Here is a 19,298-nt window from a genome sequence, read left to right as displayed (position 1 = left end):
ATATACAAGGTCACCTTGGTTATATGGTGCAACATTATGCATAAACTCTTACCTCAATGATGGTCTCCTGTTTTGGCGCCAAGTTCTTCTCCACATCCTCTTTGAGTCTGCGCAGCATCATAGGCTTCAGAATAGCTTGGAGCTTCTGGACCTGCTCCTCTGTTTTGAGGTCTCCAAAGTCACGTAAGAACTCGGACTCCGAGGAGAACTGAGCTGGCTCAAGAAAGTGCAGCAGACTGAAGAGCTCCTCCACTGTGTTCTGGAGGGGAGTGCCTGTCAGAAGCACCTTATGCTCCTGAGAACCAGGGAGGACAGGAACAGAGTGGAGCAGAGGAGAGAGAACGAAGAAGGGGTGAGTGGCAAAACAGGAGAGGGAGTCATTCTGTCGCTTCCACAAAAGACCAACGTTGTCACATCACAAGTAATACATTTGTCCCCCTGTCCCTTAGGCCTCAATTTCAAATCAGATTGAGCGTTAACCCGCATTGGAGGAAATCTGCATAGCGGCCGTTTTGGTGGTGCAACTGCGGTAAGAGCTGACAAATCGGTAAGCGGATGCTCGTGTCACGAACCACTCCCTTCCTTATTATCCCTACTGCGCTAAAAGTTTAATACGCCGATAGTTGACACTTTCTATCGTTGGCAGAAATAACCACAAGTTCACGCATGTTGTCAAGTTAATTTGGATGATGGGGGGGGTTAAAGCCTATCAGTCTAATTGAGGTGTAGTAGGCAATAGATCATTACACATTTGGGTGTTGGAACTTGTAACACGGCTGTATTAACTTCTGCACGGGATTTGTCAGATATTAAGTTGGGGGTGGTTTGGTTGCACCCAATAGCAGTGTTCGCAATAAGGTAACGCAAGGAGCCGCTTGTGGATTTGACAGATCTATCGCAGTTCCACCTCCGACACACCAAAACAACCGCTACGGAGATGTCGGCTAGCAAAGATCTGACAGAATCTTGCCCTTAGTCTATCTCATGAACACTCACCAGGTCCAGCATCTTGAGGCTGTCCAGCAGCTTGCAGTTGCGGTTCTTGAGGCGGTGGGCTTCGTCAATGATCACACAGCGCCAGGAGATCTCCCTCAGCTCAGGGCAGTCGGACAGAATCATCTCAAACGTCGTGATCAGGGCTTCAAATTTATATGCCCCTGGGATCAGATGGTCCTACAGAGAAAATGTAATACAACACCAGTTAGAGGAGCTAGATGACGATGTACCAAGAATCATTAAATCTGAAAACGAGAGAATCAATGTCTTCCAACAGCAGAATAACACTAGTACTCAACCACTGTAATCCATTCTTCTGTTCCACAAACAGAATGCAAGACAGACACACACCTTGTCGTCCTTGCAGTACATCTCGTACTGCTGGATCATCTGCCTGCTGGCCAGGCTGCCGTGGTAGACGATGGCATTCATGTCAGTCCAGGTGGCAAACTCCCTCTCCCAGTTGGTGATGGTGGAGAGGGGGGCGATGACCAGGAAGGGGCCTTGGACCCCAGCACCAAGCACCTCAGACAGCAGAGATATGGACTGGATGGTCTTCCCTAGACCCATCTCATCGGCCAGGATACAGTTCTGCCTGTAGGGCGAGAAGATGTGTCAATACAAGTGTGCGCGCACGCACACACAGCAAAAAAAAAGACACGTCCTATGTCAACTGCATTCATTTTCAGCAAACTTAACATGTGTAAATATTTGTATGAACATAAGATTCAACAACTGAGACAAACTGAACAGGTAACACAGACATGTGACGAGCAGTAATGGAATAATGTGTCCCTAAACAAAGGGGGGGTCTTCGCTGGCCATGGCAGAACACTGACATTTCTGTCTTGCAGGAAATCACACACAGAATGAGCAGTATGGCTGGTGGCATTGTCATGCTGGAGTGTCATGTCAAGATGAGCCTGCAGGAAGGGTACCACATGAGGGAGGAGGATGTCTTCCCTGTAACGCACAGCATTGAGATTGACTGCAATGGCAACAACTGCGGTCCGATGATGCTGTGAAACACCGCCTCAGACCATAACAGACCCTCCACCTCCAAATTGATCCCACTCTAGAATACAGGACTCGGTGTAATGCTCATTCCTTTGACGATAATCGCGAATCCGACCATCACCCCCGGTGAGACAAAACCGCGTTAAATCGCCGTTAAAGAGCACTTATTGCCAGTCCGGTTTGTGCCCACAGGCGACGTTGTTGCCGGTGATGTCGGTGATGTCTGGTGAGGACCTGATTTACAACAGGCTTACAAGCCCTCAGTCCAGTCTCTCTCAGCCTATTGCGGACAGTCTGAGCAATGATAAAGGGATTGTGCGTTCCTGGTGTACCTCGGGCAGTTAATGTTGCCAGCCTGTAGCTGTCCCACAGGTGTAATGTTCAGATCTACCGATCCTGTGCAGGTGTTGTTACACGTGGTCTGCCACTGCGAGGATGATCAGCTGTCCATCCTGTCTCCCTGTAGCGCTGTCTTAGGCGTCTCACAGTACGGACATTGCAATTTATTGCCCTGGCCACATCTGCAGTCCTCATGCCTCCTTGCAGCATGCCTAAGGCAAGTTCACACAGATGAGCAGGGACCCTGGGCATTTTTTCTTTTGGTGTTTTTTTAGAGTCAGTAGAAAGGCCTCTTTAGTGTCCTACGTTTTCAAAACTGTGACCTTAATTGCCTACCATCTATAAGCTGTTAGTGTCTTAAAACCTTTTAGGGCTTGGCGTCCCGCAAGCGGGACAACTTCCGGTGATACTGGAGGGCGAACAATTCAAATAAATAATCATAAAAATTATGGATATGAAACGTTTAGGTACATACAAGTGTCATATCGGTTGAAAGCTTAAATTCGTGTTAATCTAACCACACTGTCTGATTTACAGTAGCTAATACAGCGAAAACATGCCATGCGATTGTTTGAGGACGGTGCCCAACAAAATATTTTTCCACTGACACAGGTTTCATAAATAGCGATTTAAATATTCACTTTTTGAAAATCTTCCTCTGATTTGTCATCCAAAGGGTCCCAACTATAACATGTAGTGTCATTTTGTTAGATAAAATCCTTCTTTATATCCCAAAAGTCAGTTTAGTTGGCACCATGAGTAATCCACTCATTCAACATGCAGAGAAAGGATTCTGAAAATCTACCCCTAAACTGTTTCAACAAGTCAAAATACCTTTCTGTTTACTCTTCAGATGTAATCAAAACAATCATATTACTTACGGAAAGTATGAAACCGATTTTAGCAGGTGCGTCCTGTCTTCATGGTGCACGCAAACACAAATTTCCAAGAGTGTCCTTCTACTTAAACTGTTATTTATTTTCCGTTTTTTACGTTACAAGCCTGAAACCTTGAACATAGACCGCTGACACCCTGTTGAAGCCATAGGAATTTCATCCAGGGAGCTAATTTTCAGTATGACCTTATACTTGCCATTTTAAGAGGATGGTCCATCAAAAAAAAAAAAAAATCTGGTTGGTTTTTCTTTGGATTTTCTCCTACCATATGTATTGTTATATTCTCCTACATTATTTTAACATTTCTACAAACTACTAAAACTTTTCTTTCCAATGGTACCAATTACATGCATATCCTGGCTTCAGGGCCTAGGCAACAAAGTTTACTTTGGGCTCATCATTCAGGCGGAAAATGAGGAAAAAAAAGGGGCCAACCCTATTTATTAAAACGACTGTTCCACAGGTGCATGTTCATTAATTGTTTATGGTTCATTTAACAAGCATGGGAAATCTTTGAAAGACAGGGTCCTGAGAAAGGGACATTTATTTTTTTGCTGAGTAGACAGACCAGTCAAAAGTTTGGACACCTACTCATTCAACGGTTTTTCTTAATTTTTACATTGTAGAATATTAGTGAAGACATGAAAACTATGAAATAACACACATGGAATCATGTAATAACCAAGTGTTACATCAAAATATATTTGAGATTTGATGATCTTCAAAGTAGTAACCCTTTGCCTTGACAGCTTTACACACTCTTGGCATTCTCTCAACAGTCCTGAAGGAGGAGTTCCCACATATGCTGAGCGCTTGTTGGCTGCTTTTCCTTCCCTGCGGTCCAACTCATCCCAAATTGGGTTGAGGTTGGTTGATTGTGGAGGCCAGGTCATCTGATGCAGCACTCCATCACTCTCCTTCTTGGTCAAATAGCCCTTACACAGCCAGGAAGTGTGTTGGGTCATTGTCCTGTTGAAAAACAAATGATAGCGCAAACCAGATGGGATGGCATATAGCTGCAGAATGCTGTGGCAGCCATGCTGGTTAAATGTGCCTTGAATTTTAAATACGGTAGAAACCACACATGCAGAGATCATCTGTTCACCTACTTTGCATCTCATGAGTAGCATGAGTTGGAACCACAAAAAAAAATATATATATCTATCTCTCTTTGGACTCGGACAAAAGGGACACATTTCCACTGGTTTAATGTCCATTGCTCGGGTTTCTTGGCCCAAGCAAGTCTCTTCTTCTTATTGGTGTCCTTTAGTAGTGGTTTCTTTGCAGAAATTCGACCATGAAGGCTTGATTCACGCAGTCTTCTCTGAACAGTTGATGATGTGTCTGTTACTTGCACTTATTTGGGCTGCAATTTCTGAGGCTTGTAACTAATGAACATATTCTCTGCAGCAGAGGTAACTCTGGGTCTTCCTTTCCTGTGGCGGTCCTCATGAGAGCCAGTTTCAACATAGCGCCCGATGGTTTTTGCAACTGCACTTGAAGAAATGTTCAAAGTTCTTGAAATTTTCCACATTGACTGACCTTCATGTCTTAAAGTAATGATGGATTGTCATTTCTCTTGCTTATTTGAGCTGTTCTTGCCATAATATGGACTTGGTCTTATACCAAATAGGGCTATCTTCTGTATACCACCCCTACCTTGTCACAACACAACTGATTGTCTCTAACACATTAAAGAAAGAAATTCCACAAATGAACTTTTAACAAGGCACACCTGTTAATTGAAATGCATTCCAGGTGACTACCTCATGAAGCTGGTAGAAAGAATGCCAAGAGTGTGCAAAGCTGTCATCGAGGCAATGGGTGGCTATTTTGAAGAATCTCAAATATATTTTGATTTGCCTGACACTTTTTTGGTTACTACATGATTCCACATGTTATTTTATAGTTGATGTCTTTACTAGTATTCTACAATGTAGAAAATAGTAAAAATAAAGAAAAACTCTGGAATAAGTAGGTGTGTCCGAACTTTTGACTGGTACTGTATGCATGTGTGTATGCATGCATGCATGTAAATAATGGGATATGAAATGCATTCAAAAGCACATAAAGAAATGTCAGTCAGTACCTGTTGTACCAGTTGAAGAGCAGCCAGTTGACTCCCTCGAGCTGGTATTCTCGAAGTACGTTCCCACTCTTGTACTCTCGGAATTCCTCCAGCTTCTTCCATGCAGCCGCTTGGGGTCGGGGCTAATGAGATGAGTGAATGGTTTAGACTGAGGAATGATGACGTAGGAGTCTAGAGCACTGGCACTCACATGGAACGTGGCAAACACACACAACCAGTGAATACCCACACACAGCATCTGACACTCACCGTTCTCTTGAGCTGAGGTTGGCGGTCCTGGATCTTCCTAAACTCCACCACCTTGTCCTCATCCACGTCCTCCCTCAGCTCCCAGGTGGCGTCTTCATAGGGCAGAGAGCACCACTTCACCAAGTAATACACCACCGGCTAAGGAGACAATACACTTTTAGAGACATTTTTATTTTATTTTACCTTTATTTCACCAGGCAAGTCAGTTAACTTCTTCGATATAGGGGGCGCTCTTAATTTTTGGATAAAAAAAACGTTCCCGTTTTAAACAAGATATTTTATCATGAAAAGATGCTTGACTATGCATATAATTGACAGATTTGGAAAGAAAACACTGACGTTTCCAAAACTGCAAAGATATTATCTGTGAGTGCCACAGAACTGATGCTACAGGCGAAACCAAGATGAAATTTCAAACAGGAAATGGCCCAGATTCTGAAGGCGCTGTGTTCCAATGTCTCCTTATATGGCTGTGAATGTGCCAGGAATGAGCCTACACTTTCTGTCGTTTCCCCAAGGTGTCTGCAGCATTGTGACGTATTTGTAGGCATATCATTGGAAGATTGACCTACATTTACCAGGTGCCCGCTTGGTGTCCTCCGTCAAAATTGTTGCGTAATCTCCAGCTGCGTGCATTTTCCCATTTTCTTCACAGGAGAAACACAACTGCCACGAATGATTTATCATCGAATAGATATGTGAAAAACACCTTGAGGTTTGATTCTAAACAACGTTTGCCATGTTTCTGTCGATGTTATGGAGTTAATTTGGAAAAAAGTTTGGCGTTGTAATGACTGAATTATCGGGGGGTTTTCTTAGCCAAACGTGATGAACAAAACAGAGCGATTTCTCCTACACAAATAATGTTTTTGGAAAAACAGAAAATTGGCTAACTAACAGTCTCTCCTCATTGAAAACATCCGAAGTTCTTCAAAGGTAAATGATTTTATTGGAATGCTTTTCTTGTTTTTGTGAAAATGTTGCCTGCTGAATGCTAGGCTAATGCTATGCTAGCTATCAATACCTCTTACACAAATGCTTGTGTAGCGATGGTTGAAAAGCACATTTTGAAAATCTGAGATGACAGTGTTGTTAACAAAAGGCTAAGCTTGTGAGTGAAAATATTTCTTTCATTTCATTTGCGATTTTCATGAATAGTTAACGTTGCGTTATGTTAATGAACTTGAGGCTATGATTACGCTCCCGGATACGGGATTGCTCGACGCTAGACCCGTGTACTCATTTTCAATGACGGCCTAGGAAGTGGGTTAACTGCCTGTTCAGGGGCAGAACGACAGATTTGTACCTTGTCAGCTCGGGGGTTTGAACTTGCAACCTTCCGGTTACTAGTCCAACGCTCTAACCACTAGGCTACCCTGCCGCCCCAACCCAGAAATAATCCTGACTCTGAATTTTCACGAGATCAATTCGTGGTTTAAATTCATGGTGACAGATTTCAAGATTTGTCCTTGAGAAATCAGAATTTAGTCCGGCAGGAGTGCTGCATCCTCACAGATTTCAGAGGCATGGTGTGGGACTTCTCTCACCTCTCCATTGTCCTTGTCCACACTGTTGGATTCATCCAGGATCCGGTCCACCTCCACATAGTCTGGGTTGAAGGGCTCCTCCTCCTGGGGACAGGGGCACAGAAAGGAGAAGAAACAAAAGAGACACCGACTATGATCCCTGTAGTTCATCTCTATACACATTCCCATCTACTTGTCAAATCGGAGGGCTACCACTGTTCTGTGAAAGAGGCCATAGCATTCCCTTACCTCCTGTAACAGGAGTCTCATCTGTGCGTGTTTGATCTTGAATCTCTTCAGCTTCTGGTGGATCCTCTTGTCTCTCTCCAGCTGCTCCAGAGTGGCCCACTCACAGTGCATATAGGAGCTGAGAGTAGGAACAGGAGGGTTGAGGGGTTAGCTATGGATACTCCAAACAATTTAATGGATCCCACACCAGTATTTTGGTCAATAGACCGTAATAAGGGATTAGCACACCAAACTGTAATGAACATAAGGAAAGAGAGTGACACTTACTAGTTCTTATATTTGACAAAGAATTCCTCAGCATTTATATAATGTCCTGGAGACACCTTTAAAATAGGGAGAGAGGAACAAAGATACATAATGATTTGCAACTTCTTAAAATCAGCAAAGTCGATAAATACTAACAATTAAAAGAATAAATAAATAGCACAGTAAGCACACTCACCTCCTTCTTAGTTAGCCTCATGGACAAGACTTTGTCGACAATTGCTGCATCTTCCTCGTTGGGGTTTTCCTGTGACACATATACATGTGTGTTATACAGCTGTCATTTGCATGTGATAAACAAAACAGAACAGAACAGCCCAACCTTGATTAGATCTCCCACTCACCACAAAGAACTGCATGCTGGAAAGGCCATCCCCGTCCAACTGCAGCTCCTGTTTGAGCTGCTCTCCCATCAGCTGCCCCGCGGCCCCTCCGGTAATGGACGCCACCGCTGCCGTCGTGGTTACGTCCACATCCTCCTCCGGCTCATCCTCGTCGTCAGTGATTTTGATGTCCAAGTCCTCCGTGTACTTCTTCCTCTTCACCTGACGGTTAGAGCGCCTCTTCTGGTGTGTGTGTGTGGGGGGGGGGGTTGACATGCAAACAATTAAGACATCTGTCAGGAAGTCTAAGACAAACAGTCAGTACAACACTGAACGTACTATGTTCCTAAAATGTCAAATCAGGGATGTGCGTTTATTGAAGTGGCATTTACGAAGTGGTGATAGATTTAGAGATCATACTATACTGTAGTTTAGTGTAGCGTCATGCATGTTTGTGGGGGGAAAAGTGGTTGTGTTGTGTGTAGGTGTGTGTCAGTAGGAGGAATGTGTCTCACTGCTAACATGTCCTCCTCCAGGGCCTTAGAGGGAGAGGCAGGGCTCAAGTCCCCATCAGAGTGGTCTGAGGATGCATTCCTCTTCCTCTTCTTACCCCCCACTAGAGTGATCGTACTGGGGCGAGAGAGGATGAAAAAGATCAGTTTCGAAAAATAGATCTAACACTCAAAGTTCAATGACAAAACTGCTCCTAACAAACTTACTTGATCTTTGCCTTGCTTTTGCTGCCGCTGGTTCCAGCCACCCCTACAGGTGTCCCCACAGCAGCTCCACCTGCTGCCTTGGCCTTGCCTTTCTTCTCAGCACAAGCCATGCCCTTCCCCCCCAACCCTGGTGGGCTTTTCTTCTTACTCCCGCCTCCTCCCCCCTTCTTCTTGGCTCCAGGTGTGCCAGTGGTCGTTGCAACAGCCCCTTTGTCAGCAGCCTTCTGTCCAGGAGGCAGTTCGTCCTGGTTGAGGACTCGTGGAATGTTCCTCTCTCCCCGGGCCTTTGCTCTGGCAATGGCCTCGGCCACAATGCGGTTGGCCTTCTCCTGCTTGCCCAGGGTCTCCACACGCCGTACAGGCTCCTGGGCCTTGGCTAGCCGTATCCCTGTTGATGCCATGGTGGTGGTGGTGGAAGGGGCAGAGCCAGCAGCCAAGGTGTTGATGACCTTCACTACGGAGACGGTACCACCTGCTGTGGAGGTGGAGCTCATCTGGGGAAAGAGATGGACGAGTTAAGAGTAAGGGGAAAAAAAAAACACTGACTAGTGAGATGTGCAATTCAGGACTACATATATTGAGACATGAGGCATGTGTGTGTGTACCTGTGGTTGCAGCAGCAGTTTGAGGGGCATGGCCAGTCTCTGTCCACCTTGCCCCTGGGAGATCTGAACCACCTGTGGGCTGCTACCTTGCCCTCCAGACACCAGCTGAAACTGCAGGTCAGAGACAGTTCAAGTTACAGATCAAAGTCTTCATAGAACAGGTCAGTATTTCTGATTAGTTAAATGAGGATCATTTTGTAATGACTAATTCAGGCCACTCCTCCTTACCTTGGGTCCCCCCTGTTGGTTGGGTTGCTGCTGCACTTGCAGCTGGATGGTAAGTACTTTAGGCTGCGCCCCCGTCTGCCCTGCCCTGGCCTGGGTTAGAGCAGCCAGCTGACCCCCTTGGAGGACCAGCTTCCCTGGGAGGTTACCCAACACCAGCCTCTGCTGCTGGCCCTGCTGCAGCTGACCCGACCCACCCACCGTCACAGCACCCCCCTGGGTCGTGCCACCATGGGGCTGCTGCAGCACCAGGGTAATCCTCTTAGCTTCACCCTGAGGTGAGAGCAATTATCAATTAGAAATGAGAAGATGTTGATTAAATTACAAATGTACAATCTTGAGACCTGAGGTGGAGACCAGGTCACTGTATTCCTGACGAGAGGTCGACCGATTAATTGGAATGGCCGATTAATTAGGGCCGATTTCAAGTTTTCATAAGAATCGGATATCGGTATTGTTGGACACAGATTTGTCCGATTTAAAAAATAAATAATAATAATTATATATATATATATATATATATATATATATATATATAAATATATTTAACTAGGCAAGTACGTTAAGAACACATTCTTACTTTCAATGACGGCCTAGAAACGGTGGGTTAACTGCCTCGTTCAGGGGCAGATCGACAGATTTTTTTACCTTGTCAGCTCGGGGGATTCAATCTTGCAACCTTACAGTTAACTAGTCCAACGCTCTAACCACCTGCCTCTCATTGCACTCCATGAGGAGACTGCCTGTTACGCAAATGCAGTAGAAGCCAAGGTAAGTTGCTAGCTAGCATTAAACTTATCTTATAAAAAAAAAACAATCAAATCAATCATAATCACTAGTTAACGACACATGGTTGATGATATTACTAGTTTATCTAGCGTGTCCTGCGTTGCATATAATCGATGTGGTGCATAACGTTGCTCCAATGTGTACCTAACCATAAACATCAATGCCTTTCTTAAAATCAATACACAGAAGTATATATTTTTAAACCTGCATATTTAGCTAAAAGAAATCCAGGTTAGCAGGCAATATTAACCAAGTGAAAGTGTCATTTCTCTTGCGTTCATTGCACGCAGAGTCAGTGTATATGCAACAGTTCGGGCTGCCTAATTTGCCAGAATTCTACGTAATTATGACATTGCATTGAAGGTTGTGCAATGTAACAGGAATATTTAGACTTATGGATGCCACCCGTTAGATAAAATACGGAACGGTTCCGTATTTCACTGAAAGAATAAACGTCTTGTTTTCGAGATGATAGTTTCCAGATTCGGCCATATTAATGACCTACGGCTCGTATTTCTGTGTGTTATCATGTTATAACTAAGTCTATGATTTGATAGAGCAGACTGACTGCTCATTTAAACAGCACTTTTGTGGTTCTGCCAGCAGCTGTTTATGACTTCATGCCTATCAACTCCCGATATTAGGCTGGTGTAACAGATGTGAAATGGCTAGCTAGTTAGCAGGGTGCATAACAACAACCTAAAACTTCTTACCTGGGAATATTGAAGACTCATGTTAAAAGGAACCACCAGCTTTCATATGTTCTCATGTTCTGAGCAAGGAACTTAAATGTTAGCTTTCTTACATGGCACATATTGCACTTTTACTTTCTTCTCCCACACTTTGTTTTTGCATTATTTAAACCAAATTGAACATGTTTCATTATTTATTTGAGGCTAAATTGATTTTATTGATGTATTATATTAAAATAAGTGTTCATTCAGGTTTGTTGTAATTGTCATTATTACAAATGAAAAATGTAAATAAAAATCAACCGATTAAATCGGTATCGGCTTTTTTTGGTCCTCCGATAATCGGTATCGGCGTTGAAAAATCATAATCGGGCCGACCTCTATTCCTGACTACTCAAAACATAGCATTTGATCATTCTGATGGTAAAGTCAAAGGGCAGTCTTACCTGCTGTGGTACTGTAGTGAGGGTAACCCCTTGTGGTCGTACTGAAGTGGTGCCTGTAACAGTGGCGGTAACCTGTGTTTGCATGGTAGACTGCAGCTGCACCTGTGTCTGGGGTTGTAGCTGGATTTGCTGCGATTGGGCAAGCTGGGCCTGCGGTATTTGCATCTGGACAGTTTGCGTCTGACCCTGGGGCATGGAAATCAACTGCACCTGTTTCAGGGGTCCGTTGGGCGACTGAACTAGCCTCTGTATCCCAGTCCCCACCTTCACCGGTCCCTGCCCAGGAGACGCTTGGTTCAGGACCGTTCCCCCAGACAGTATCTGCATGCCAGGCCTAAGTTGGGTTCCAGACAGTACCCTGGCAAAGGTGACCTTCCCCGCTTGAGAGCCTGTCCCAGGAACAGTCTGCAGCACCTGTGCATGCCCCCCAGGTCCTTTCAGGATGACGATCTTGGAGCCTCCCTGCCCCCCGGCCTGCTGGGTGATGGAAGCTAGCTGCTGAGGAGTAAGCTGCTGTGCAATCTGTGTGAGCTGCTGTGTGGTGAATTGTTGTGTTGTGATCTGTTGTGTGGTGCCAGCAGAGCTATTGACAGTCAGAGGTGAGCCCAGCAGGACTGTGGCAGCCCGACTAGTGTTACTGGCTACAGAGAGTGTTGTCTGAGGTACTGTTGAAGCGATTGAAACAGTCTGAGGGAGGGCAAATGGGACGGAGGCCTGCTGCTGCACAGGGACTGGGTCTGGGATTATTGGAGCTGCGACTGGTGTGCAGAGAGCTGGGGTGGGTTCATAGGGGGGGTCAATCTGCCCCAGAGCCAGTTTCAGAGCCTCCTCCACAGGGTCTGAGGAACCCTGGGTGAAGGCATCGCCTGGCAGAGCATCCAGGTTGAACAGCGGCGTATCATCAAAGAGGTCCATGATGGGGTCTGCCATGTTGACCAGTCCACAGAAAATATAGAGAACAAAACAGCCTTGCTCTCAGTCAGAAAAGACAGGGAATCCAGAAAACTGCCCAGAATGTGCACGTTAAAAAACTATTGGAAAAACAAAAAATAATTTTAAATTAATCCAAGATCATCAATATTATTCAGAGTACACATATCAATAACATATAATTCACGTACTAAAATTGGTTTCAGTCCAGTGCAGAGAATTGACTTGGCCTTCGTCTGTGTATCCTCCAATGACAAATATTGGAGTGGTGGTGTAGATGGTGGGGAAAATGAGCTAGATACAAGAGAAAGACACTCAGGGAAGAGGAGAGTCCCCCTGTTTCTCCACTTCTTCCTCACCCCTTTCCTCTTCCTTGTTTTCAGTGCCTATTTCTCTCCTCTGCGCTGTGTGTAATGATGGGATGGATTCCCATCTGCGAGATCATTTGCTGATGTCTCTTTGCTAAAGCAGAAAAGGAGAAGATAAACACTTAGCTTAACCAGGAAAAAGTGGTTAAGCTAAAACTGCTCTCTTGGTGAGGTGAAATGGTCTGAATTGTCATGTGGTAGCTAGCTAGTAACGTTAGCTAGCTAGTAAGTTGGTTAACTAGTTAGCCATCTAGCTACCTATAACAACAAACACTTGTGGCTTCTGTTTTTTCTTGAATCAAACATGCCTTCATTATTATCATAGACCATTTTAAAAGCAGTATTTGTATGGACATTAATAATTTAAATGGCAAGTGGGAGAAACCCATCTGTCTATACATGGTCAGGCGTTTCTGACAGTGTTGTTCTCCGCAAAACGGTTACAGAGATAACGTTAGCATTGAATGGCTATTGGCATTGCATAACCCACATAAGGCGGTTTTGGGATTAAAATCTATTTCAAAAGGTATATAAATAACTACTGCAATATGTCAGTCAATAACTAACATCTTCATAATTTACTGCATACCATCCACTCTTTCAATCTCATCAACAAACCGGACCAAACCAAAGCAACGTGCCACAATAACCATACTAGCCTGTCTACGATCAGACACGGGTAAGGCCGCAATGGCATTTGGGATGGACTTCGTCTGTTATTCATTTAAAAAAAATACCACCTAATAACCATCCACTGCCTCGACTCTCTCAGTTATCATTTCGGGGTGCTACATTTACCTTTGCATCGACACACATGGCTTTCTCCGTCTCACAACACTGTACGATTACAGGAAACGGCCAGGAAAGAGCAGGAACTAACGTTCTTGCCAGCGAAAACGTTGAAAGTGTACCCCTCGAATACCATCCGCATGACTATCATTGGTCTGAATGTACACTAGTCGGCAGCCTTCCTACAAGGCATTGGCTAAAATGGATTGTCCATCATCCAATGAACGAAATCCTGGGCGGAAGACAGTAATGGACGTAGTTAGGTTGAGAAAACAATAAATGCGGCCTAGTTGGGACAATTTGGCTCAGCAGTCCTACACGTTGGATTTTGCTGTCAAACCAGCAGCTGAGTTTACTGCATGTTAAACTTTAGTACGATTTTAAGATATGTCGTATATTCCATAAATCATTTCTCTATCTATGGTGTTTTTTTGCAAACCATCAAACAATGTGCCCTCATAGTCTTACATTTTCAGACTCTACAAAAAGGAGACCATGTTTGCTCACTCACACATTGTTGAACCCATATTTAAAAGTGTAGCTATGCCCAGACCAGAGATGCTATACTTATTTTTAAAAGTGTTTCATTTTATTTTCATAGGCATTTTTACAGGCTAAATCAAAACAGAAATGCACCATGGCTTATGGGGCTCCCGAGTGGCGCAGCAGTCTAAGGTACTGCATCTCAGTGCTCGAGGTGACACTACAGGCCCTGGTTTGATCCCGGGCTGTATCACAACCGGCCGTGATTGGGAGTCCCATAGGGCGGTGCGTAATTGGCCCAGCGTCGTCCAGGCTAGGAATTGGTCGAGGTAGGCCGTCATTGTAAAATAAGAATTTGTTCTTAACTTGCCTAGTTAAATAAAGATAAAATATATATGTTTATCATGGATACAGTGTGTTTTAATAACATTATATCATTTTCATCTCTATAAGGTACCTTCATCCTATCATATCTTTGATTAGCACTGGATTCACTAACAAAATCACTGGCAGCATAGGAGTAAATGACACCTCATAATTACCTTTCAAATGCCATGTTGTCCAGTAACTGTCTCCTGAGGAGATGATGTCCATACCAGAAAGACTCAGGCCTTCGCCTCACTTTAGCCCAATTAGAAGAGTTTGTGTATGGCGCTCTCTTTTTAACTTTACACTGGGTATTGTCATGTGTGTTTATTTTTAGGGTACACACAAACTGAACTGGCACACTACCTACTAAAAGAGGCCTCCTACTTTAAAGATAGTTGGACAACAGAGTAAATATAATCACACACACACACAAACTAGATTTAACAACTCAACATTGCCGCCTAGAGGTGATTGTGTGGGTGAACTGTGAGAGTGAGCCTGTCCCTGTTTTGGAGGTCTCCAATGTCATGTACTGTACAGTAGGAACACACAAAATCTGTTACTGGATACACATTACTTGACTTCTTTTAAAATAAAAACTTGAACCTCATGTTTAATAAAAGCACAAAGAAGCATATTTAGAATTATTTTAATCTGTTCCATTTTATTTTCGTTAAACTCATTTTCTATGTAATCACGTGTAAAAGGTAGGCTAGCAGCATTATGTTAAAAAAAGAAAATGAAAAGTAGACATTTGCATTTAGCTAGTACATAACTCAATATTTTGAATAAGTATATATTTAAGCAATGCCCGAGGGGGTGTAGTACATGGCCAATATACCACAGCTAAGGGCTGTTTTTATGCAAGATGCAACACAGAATGCCTGAATACAGCCATAAACGACAAACCCCCGAGGCACCTTATTGCTATTATAAACTGGTTACCAACGTAACTAGAAGAGTAAAAAGTAATCTTTTGTCATACCCGTGGTATAATATATTTATAAACTGGGTGATTTGAGTCCAGATTATAAACTGGGTGGTTAGAGCCCTGAATGCTAGGCTACCCTGGGGTGGCAGGGTAGCCTAGTGGTTAGAGCATTGGACTAGTAACCGGAAGGTTGCAAGCTCAAATCCCTGAGCTGACAAGGTACAAATCTGTCGTTCTGCCCCTGAACAAGCAGTTAACCCACTGTTCCTAGGCCATCATTGAAAATAAGAATTTGTTCTTAATTAACTGACTTAACTGACTTGTTCATAGGCCGTCATAAATAAAGCTTTTTTTAAAAATGGTGATTGGCTGAAAGACATGGTATTTCAGAATGTATAGCACAGGTATTTTTACTGTTCTTACTACATTGGTAACCAGTTTATAATAGCAATAAGGCACCTCAGGGTTTGTGGTATATGGCCTCTGACCATTACATCACCGGGCCAAGCTTCCTGCCATCCAGGACCTCTATACCAGGCGGTGTCAGAGGAAAGCCCTAAAATAAAGACTCTAGCCACCCTAGTAATAGACTGTTCTCTCTGCTACCGCACGGCAAGCGGTACTGGAGCGCCAAGTCTAGGTCCAAAAGGCTTCTCAACAGCTTCTACCCCCAAGCCATAAGACTCCTGAACGTTGGCATTGTTGGTTAAGGGCTTGTAAGTAAGCATTTCAATGTAAGGTCTACCTGTTCTACCGCAGCACTCTGTGTTGCGTTGTGCCCTAAGAACAGCCCTTAGCTGTGGTATATTGGCCATAAACAGCACCCCCTCAGGCCTTATTGCTTAAATTTAGTCACGCCGACTAACATAAATATCTGTTTTAACCTCTGCACACACAGACTTTGATGACTTTTAAACAACATGTTCAATGTGAGCTTAACAAACACAACAAAGAATACACCCCTGATACCAGTGGAGGCTGGTGGGAGGAGCTGTAGGAGGACGGGCTCATTGTAATGGCTGGAATTAAATAGACGGAGCCGGAGTCAAACATCGTTTGCGCATGTTTGATGCGTTTGATATGGTTCCATTAAATCCATTCAAGCCATTACAATGAGCCCGTCCTCCTTTAGCCCCCCCCCCCCCACCAATCCTCCTTTGCCTGATACATGATCTGTGAAAAAAATCCCTTTACATTTTTACTCAGGGAATATTTTGTCCAGAGAGCATATTTTGCTGTTGTACCGCAAAAGGAGAACTTGCTCAAACTGATCATCAGTCAAACCATTCCTTCTAGGGGTGAGAATGTTCCCGTTATGACTGAAGAGGCGCTCCACAAGAACACGAGGTAGGATGGCATTGAATTTGAGGAACAACTTTCTCACTCTCTGGAAGTATTTCAGGCAACTGAGACTTTTGCTGGTTTCCTCGAGGTACCTCCGGACTTCCTCTTCTGTGTCACTGTTGCCAGTCCCAGGCCCAAAACTAAATAATTCGTCTTCTGACTGCACATTGTCGCTGCTGATTGGCGCACCACCAGTCGGCTCCAATCGGGTTGCCTCAGCCACCAGCATCAAATGCATGTCTTCTCTCTCAGCTTCTGGTAGCCACCACAAATGGAATTGTGGTGTAGTTGCTGTCGCCATTTTCTGTTTGAAACGGGAATCTATTGCGTCTAGAACAGGGTTGATGACGTCCAAGAGATAGAGCGCAAGAGTTTTCTTCTCACATAGCTTTTTCTTCAATGTGAGTACCGTTGGTATGACCAGTCCAAGAAAACATTTTTGCTCTCCTTGGAAGAGTTCCAGTGTAAAAGTAAGTGGCTTGAAGACATGTATGTATTCTTTTAAAAATGCTATCTCATAAGATAGCAGTCTTGGGACCCCAAAGCTGTCGCAAACATCCATTAGTTTTGTTTCAGGGAGAGAGACCATCTTTTCCACTGCAGAGTATTCAGAAATCCAGCGACTCACAGAAGGAGCAGTCAATTTCATTTTCTCTATGTCCTCCGCTGCTGCTATAGCCAATGGGGATTGGCGGACACTGTTCCATATGGCAAAACATTTGGCCATTGCACTGCAGTACACTTGGGCAGTTTCTCCCCGTGATAGAACTTGCACTAGATCGTGGGAGGCAATCAGATTCAATGCGTGCGATGCACATCTCTGGTGCGGCAGCAGAAAGAGGTGCATGGCCTCATCTGCTCCGTCAAGTATGGTGCCCACGTCCTGAAATTCAACAATGTCATCATCCTAGTTTTCATTGTCCCCCTTTGAAAACTCTTTGAAGACTTTGACAAAGTTGCTGCCATTATCAGTGACTGTAGCCTGAAGTTTGTTTTCAATATTGTAAGCCAAATGAATCTCGTGTATTTTGGCTGCAATTGTTTCAAATGTATGCGAGCCCCGTATTCTGGCACAGGCAAGTGCAGCAGACTTCCTCTCCAGCTCATTCTTCTCAATCCAATGACATGTCATCCCAATGTAGCTTCTGTTGTGAGCTGACCAGATATCAGCTGTAGTACACACAGATTGTACACTGTCCAGCTTTCCCTTTAGTTCCTCCTTCATTTTGGAGTATGCCATCAGAAATCCATTGATAAAAGTATTTCGGGTCATGGACATCTTCCCTCCACTTAAGCCCTCAATCAACTTCCTGAAAGCAGGCTGTTCCAAGACAGACAGCGACTGGACATTTTCCACCATAGAGTTGAAGATCAGGGTGTTCACTTTTGGCTGTGACATCATTTGATTGACAAGGTTTTCCAACTTGGATTTCTTGTAGCGTGGCCCCTTAGGAGACTCTGTGGGTGATCCATTGGGTCCATCCACCTCACCTTCAGGCGACTTCAGATGCATGATTGCATGCTTTCTCTGAAATAAAATCAAAAAGAAAATGTATTAATACACCTTCATTTACAGTATATCAGAACATCCCTGTTTTAACAGACAGGTAAATCCCCAAAGCATTTACCCAACCTATTTATTATCATATGTAGCAGAGCCAGATACTGTCGCATAATCTTTTGAATGTGCTTCAAGATTAAATCATCAAATTTAATTTAAAGCGGCAATCAGCAGTTGAAACGACAACAAAGCAAACTCCCCACCCGTTTCGGTAAAAAGCTGAGAGACAGGGCTGGAGAAATGTAACCACTCTCAAATTCATAGACAGAGCTATGAATGTGAGGACTGGTCATCCATTGTAGTTAAGGCTATGTAGTGTTTGTTTACATTTAATTTGATTACAAACATTGGTGTAAAACAAGCTTATATTTCAGCTTCTGAAGGAGTATGACATTTGAACTAACTAAGCTCATGAGGCATTTATAAGTTATATTCCTCAAGAACCAAGAATCAATATCATTAATTTAACAAATCTAAAAAATTGTGGCAACTGCTCATTTAAGATATATTTGTGGATTAATTTACTTCAAATCAAATTTTATTTGTCACATACACATGGTTAGCAGATGTTAATGCGAGTGTAGCGAAATGCTTGTGCTTCTAGTTCCGACAATGCAGTAATAACCAACGAGAAATCTAACTAACAATTTCAAAACTACTACCTTATACACACAAGTGTAAAGGGATAAAGAATATCTACATAAAGATATATGAATGAGTGATGGTACAGAACGGCATAGGCAAGATGCAGTAGATGGTATCGAGTACAGTATATACATATGAGATGAGTATGTAAACAAAGTGGCATAGTTTAAAGTGGCTAGTGATACATGTATTACATAAAGATGCAGTAGATGATATAGAGTACAGTATATACATAGACATATGAGATTAATAATGTAGGGTATGTAAACATTATATTAAGTAGCATTGTTTAAAGTGGCTAGTGATATATTTTACATAAATTCCCATTATTAAAATGGCTGGATTTGAGTCAGTGTGTTGGCAGCAGCCACTCAATGTTAGTGGTGGCTGTTTAACAGTCTGGTGGCCTTGAGATAGAAGCTGTTTTTCAGTCTCTCGGTCCCAGCTTTGATGC

The 19,298-nt window shown here is 43.6% G+C and overlaps 1 protein-coding gene across 2 annotated transcripts in view; it reads right to left on the bottom strand.

The window, feature by feature from the left end:
* The window catches only part of LOC135558993 (chromodomain-helicase-DNA-binding protein 8-like), a 28,398-nt gene extending 14,776 nt beyond the window's left edge, over positions 1-13,622 (bottom strand). The window contains exons 1-17 of one of the 2 annotated variants that reach the window (XM_064993268.1): positions 13,521-13,622; positions 12,546-12,816; positions 11,425-12,455; positions 9,501-9,770; positions 9,273-9,383; positions 8,668-9,161; positions 8,464-8,578; positions 7,970-8,191; positions 7,804-7,872; positions 7,629-7,684; positions 7,362-7,479; positions 7,134-7,217; positions 5,587-5,724; positions 5,338-5,459; positions 1,348-1,591; positions 997-1,173; positions 53-295 (exon numbers count right to left, since the gene is read on the bottom strand). In XM_064993268.1, the coding sequence (XP_064849340.1) occupies positions 53-295; positions 997-1,173; positions 1,348-1,591; positions 5,338-5,459; positions 5,587-5,724; positions 7,134-7,217; positions 7,362-7,479; positions 7,629-7,684; positions 7,804-7,872; positions 7,970-8,191; positions 8,464-8,578; positions 8,668-9,161; positions 9,273-9,383; positions 9,501-9,770; positions 11,425-12,354 (3,393 nt within the window). In that variant the 5' untranslated portion in view covers positions 12,355-12,455; positions 12,546-12,816; positions 13,521-13,622. The remainder of the gene's footprint in view (positions 1-52; positions 296-996; positions 1,174-1,347; positions 1,592-5,337; positions 5,460-5,586; positions 5,725-7,133; positions 7,218-7,361; positions 7,480-7,628; positions 7,685-7,803; positions 7,873-7,969; positions 8,192-8,463; positions 8,579-8,667; positions 9,162-9,272; positions 9,384-9,500; positions 9,771-11,424; positions 12,456-12,545; positions 12,817-13,520) is intronic. The other variant, XM_064993269.1, reaches the window with a different exon arrangement.
* Positions 13,623-19,298: the final 5,676 nt, after the last annotated feature.

Source organism: Oncorhynchus masou, chromosome 17 (assembly GCF_036934945.1).
Source record: "Oncorhynchus masou masou isolate Uvic2021 chromosome 17, UVic_Omas_1.1, whole genome shotgun sequence".
Lineage (NCBI taxonomy): Eukaryota > Metazoa > Chordata > Actinopteri > Salmoniformes > Salmonidae > Oncorhynchus > Oncorhynchus masou.
This window is presented reverse-complemented; position numbering and strand designations above follow the sequence as displayed.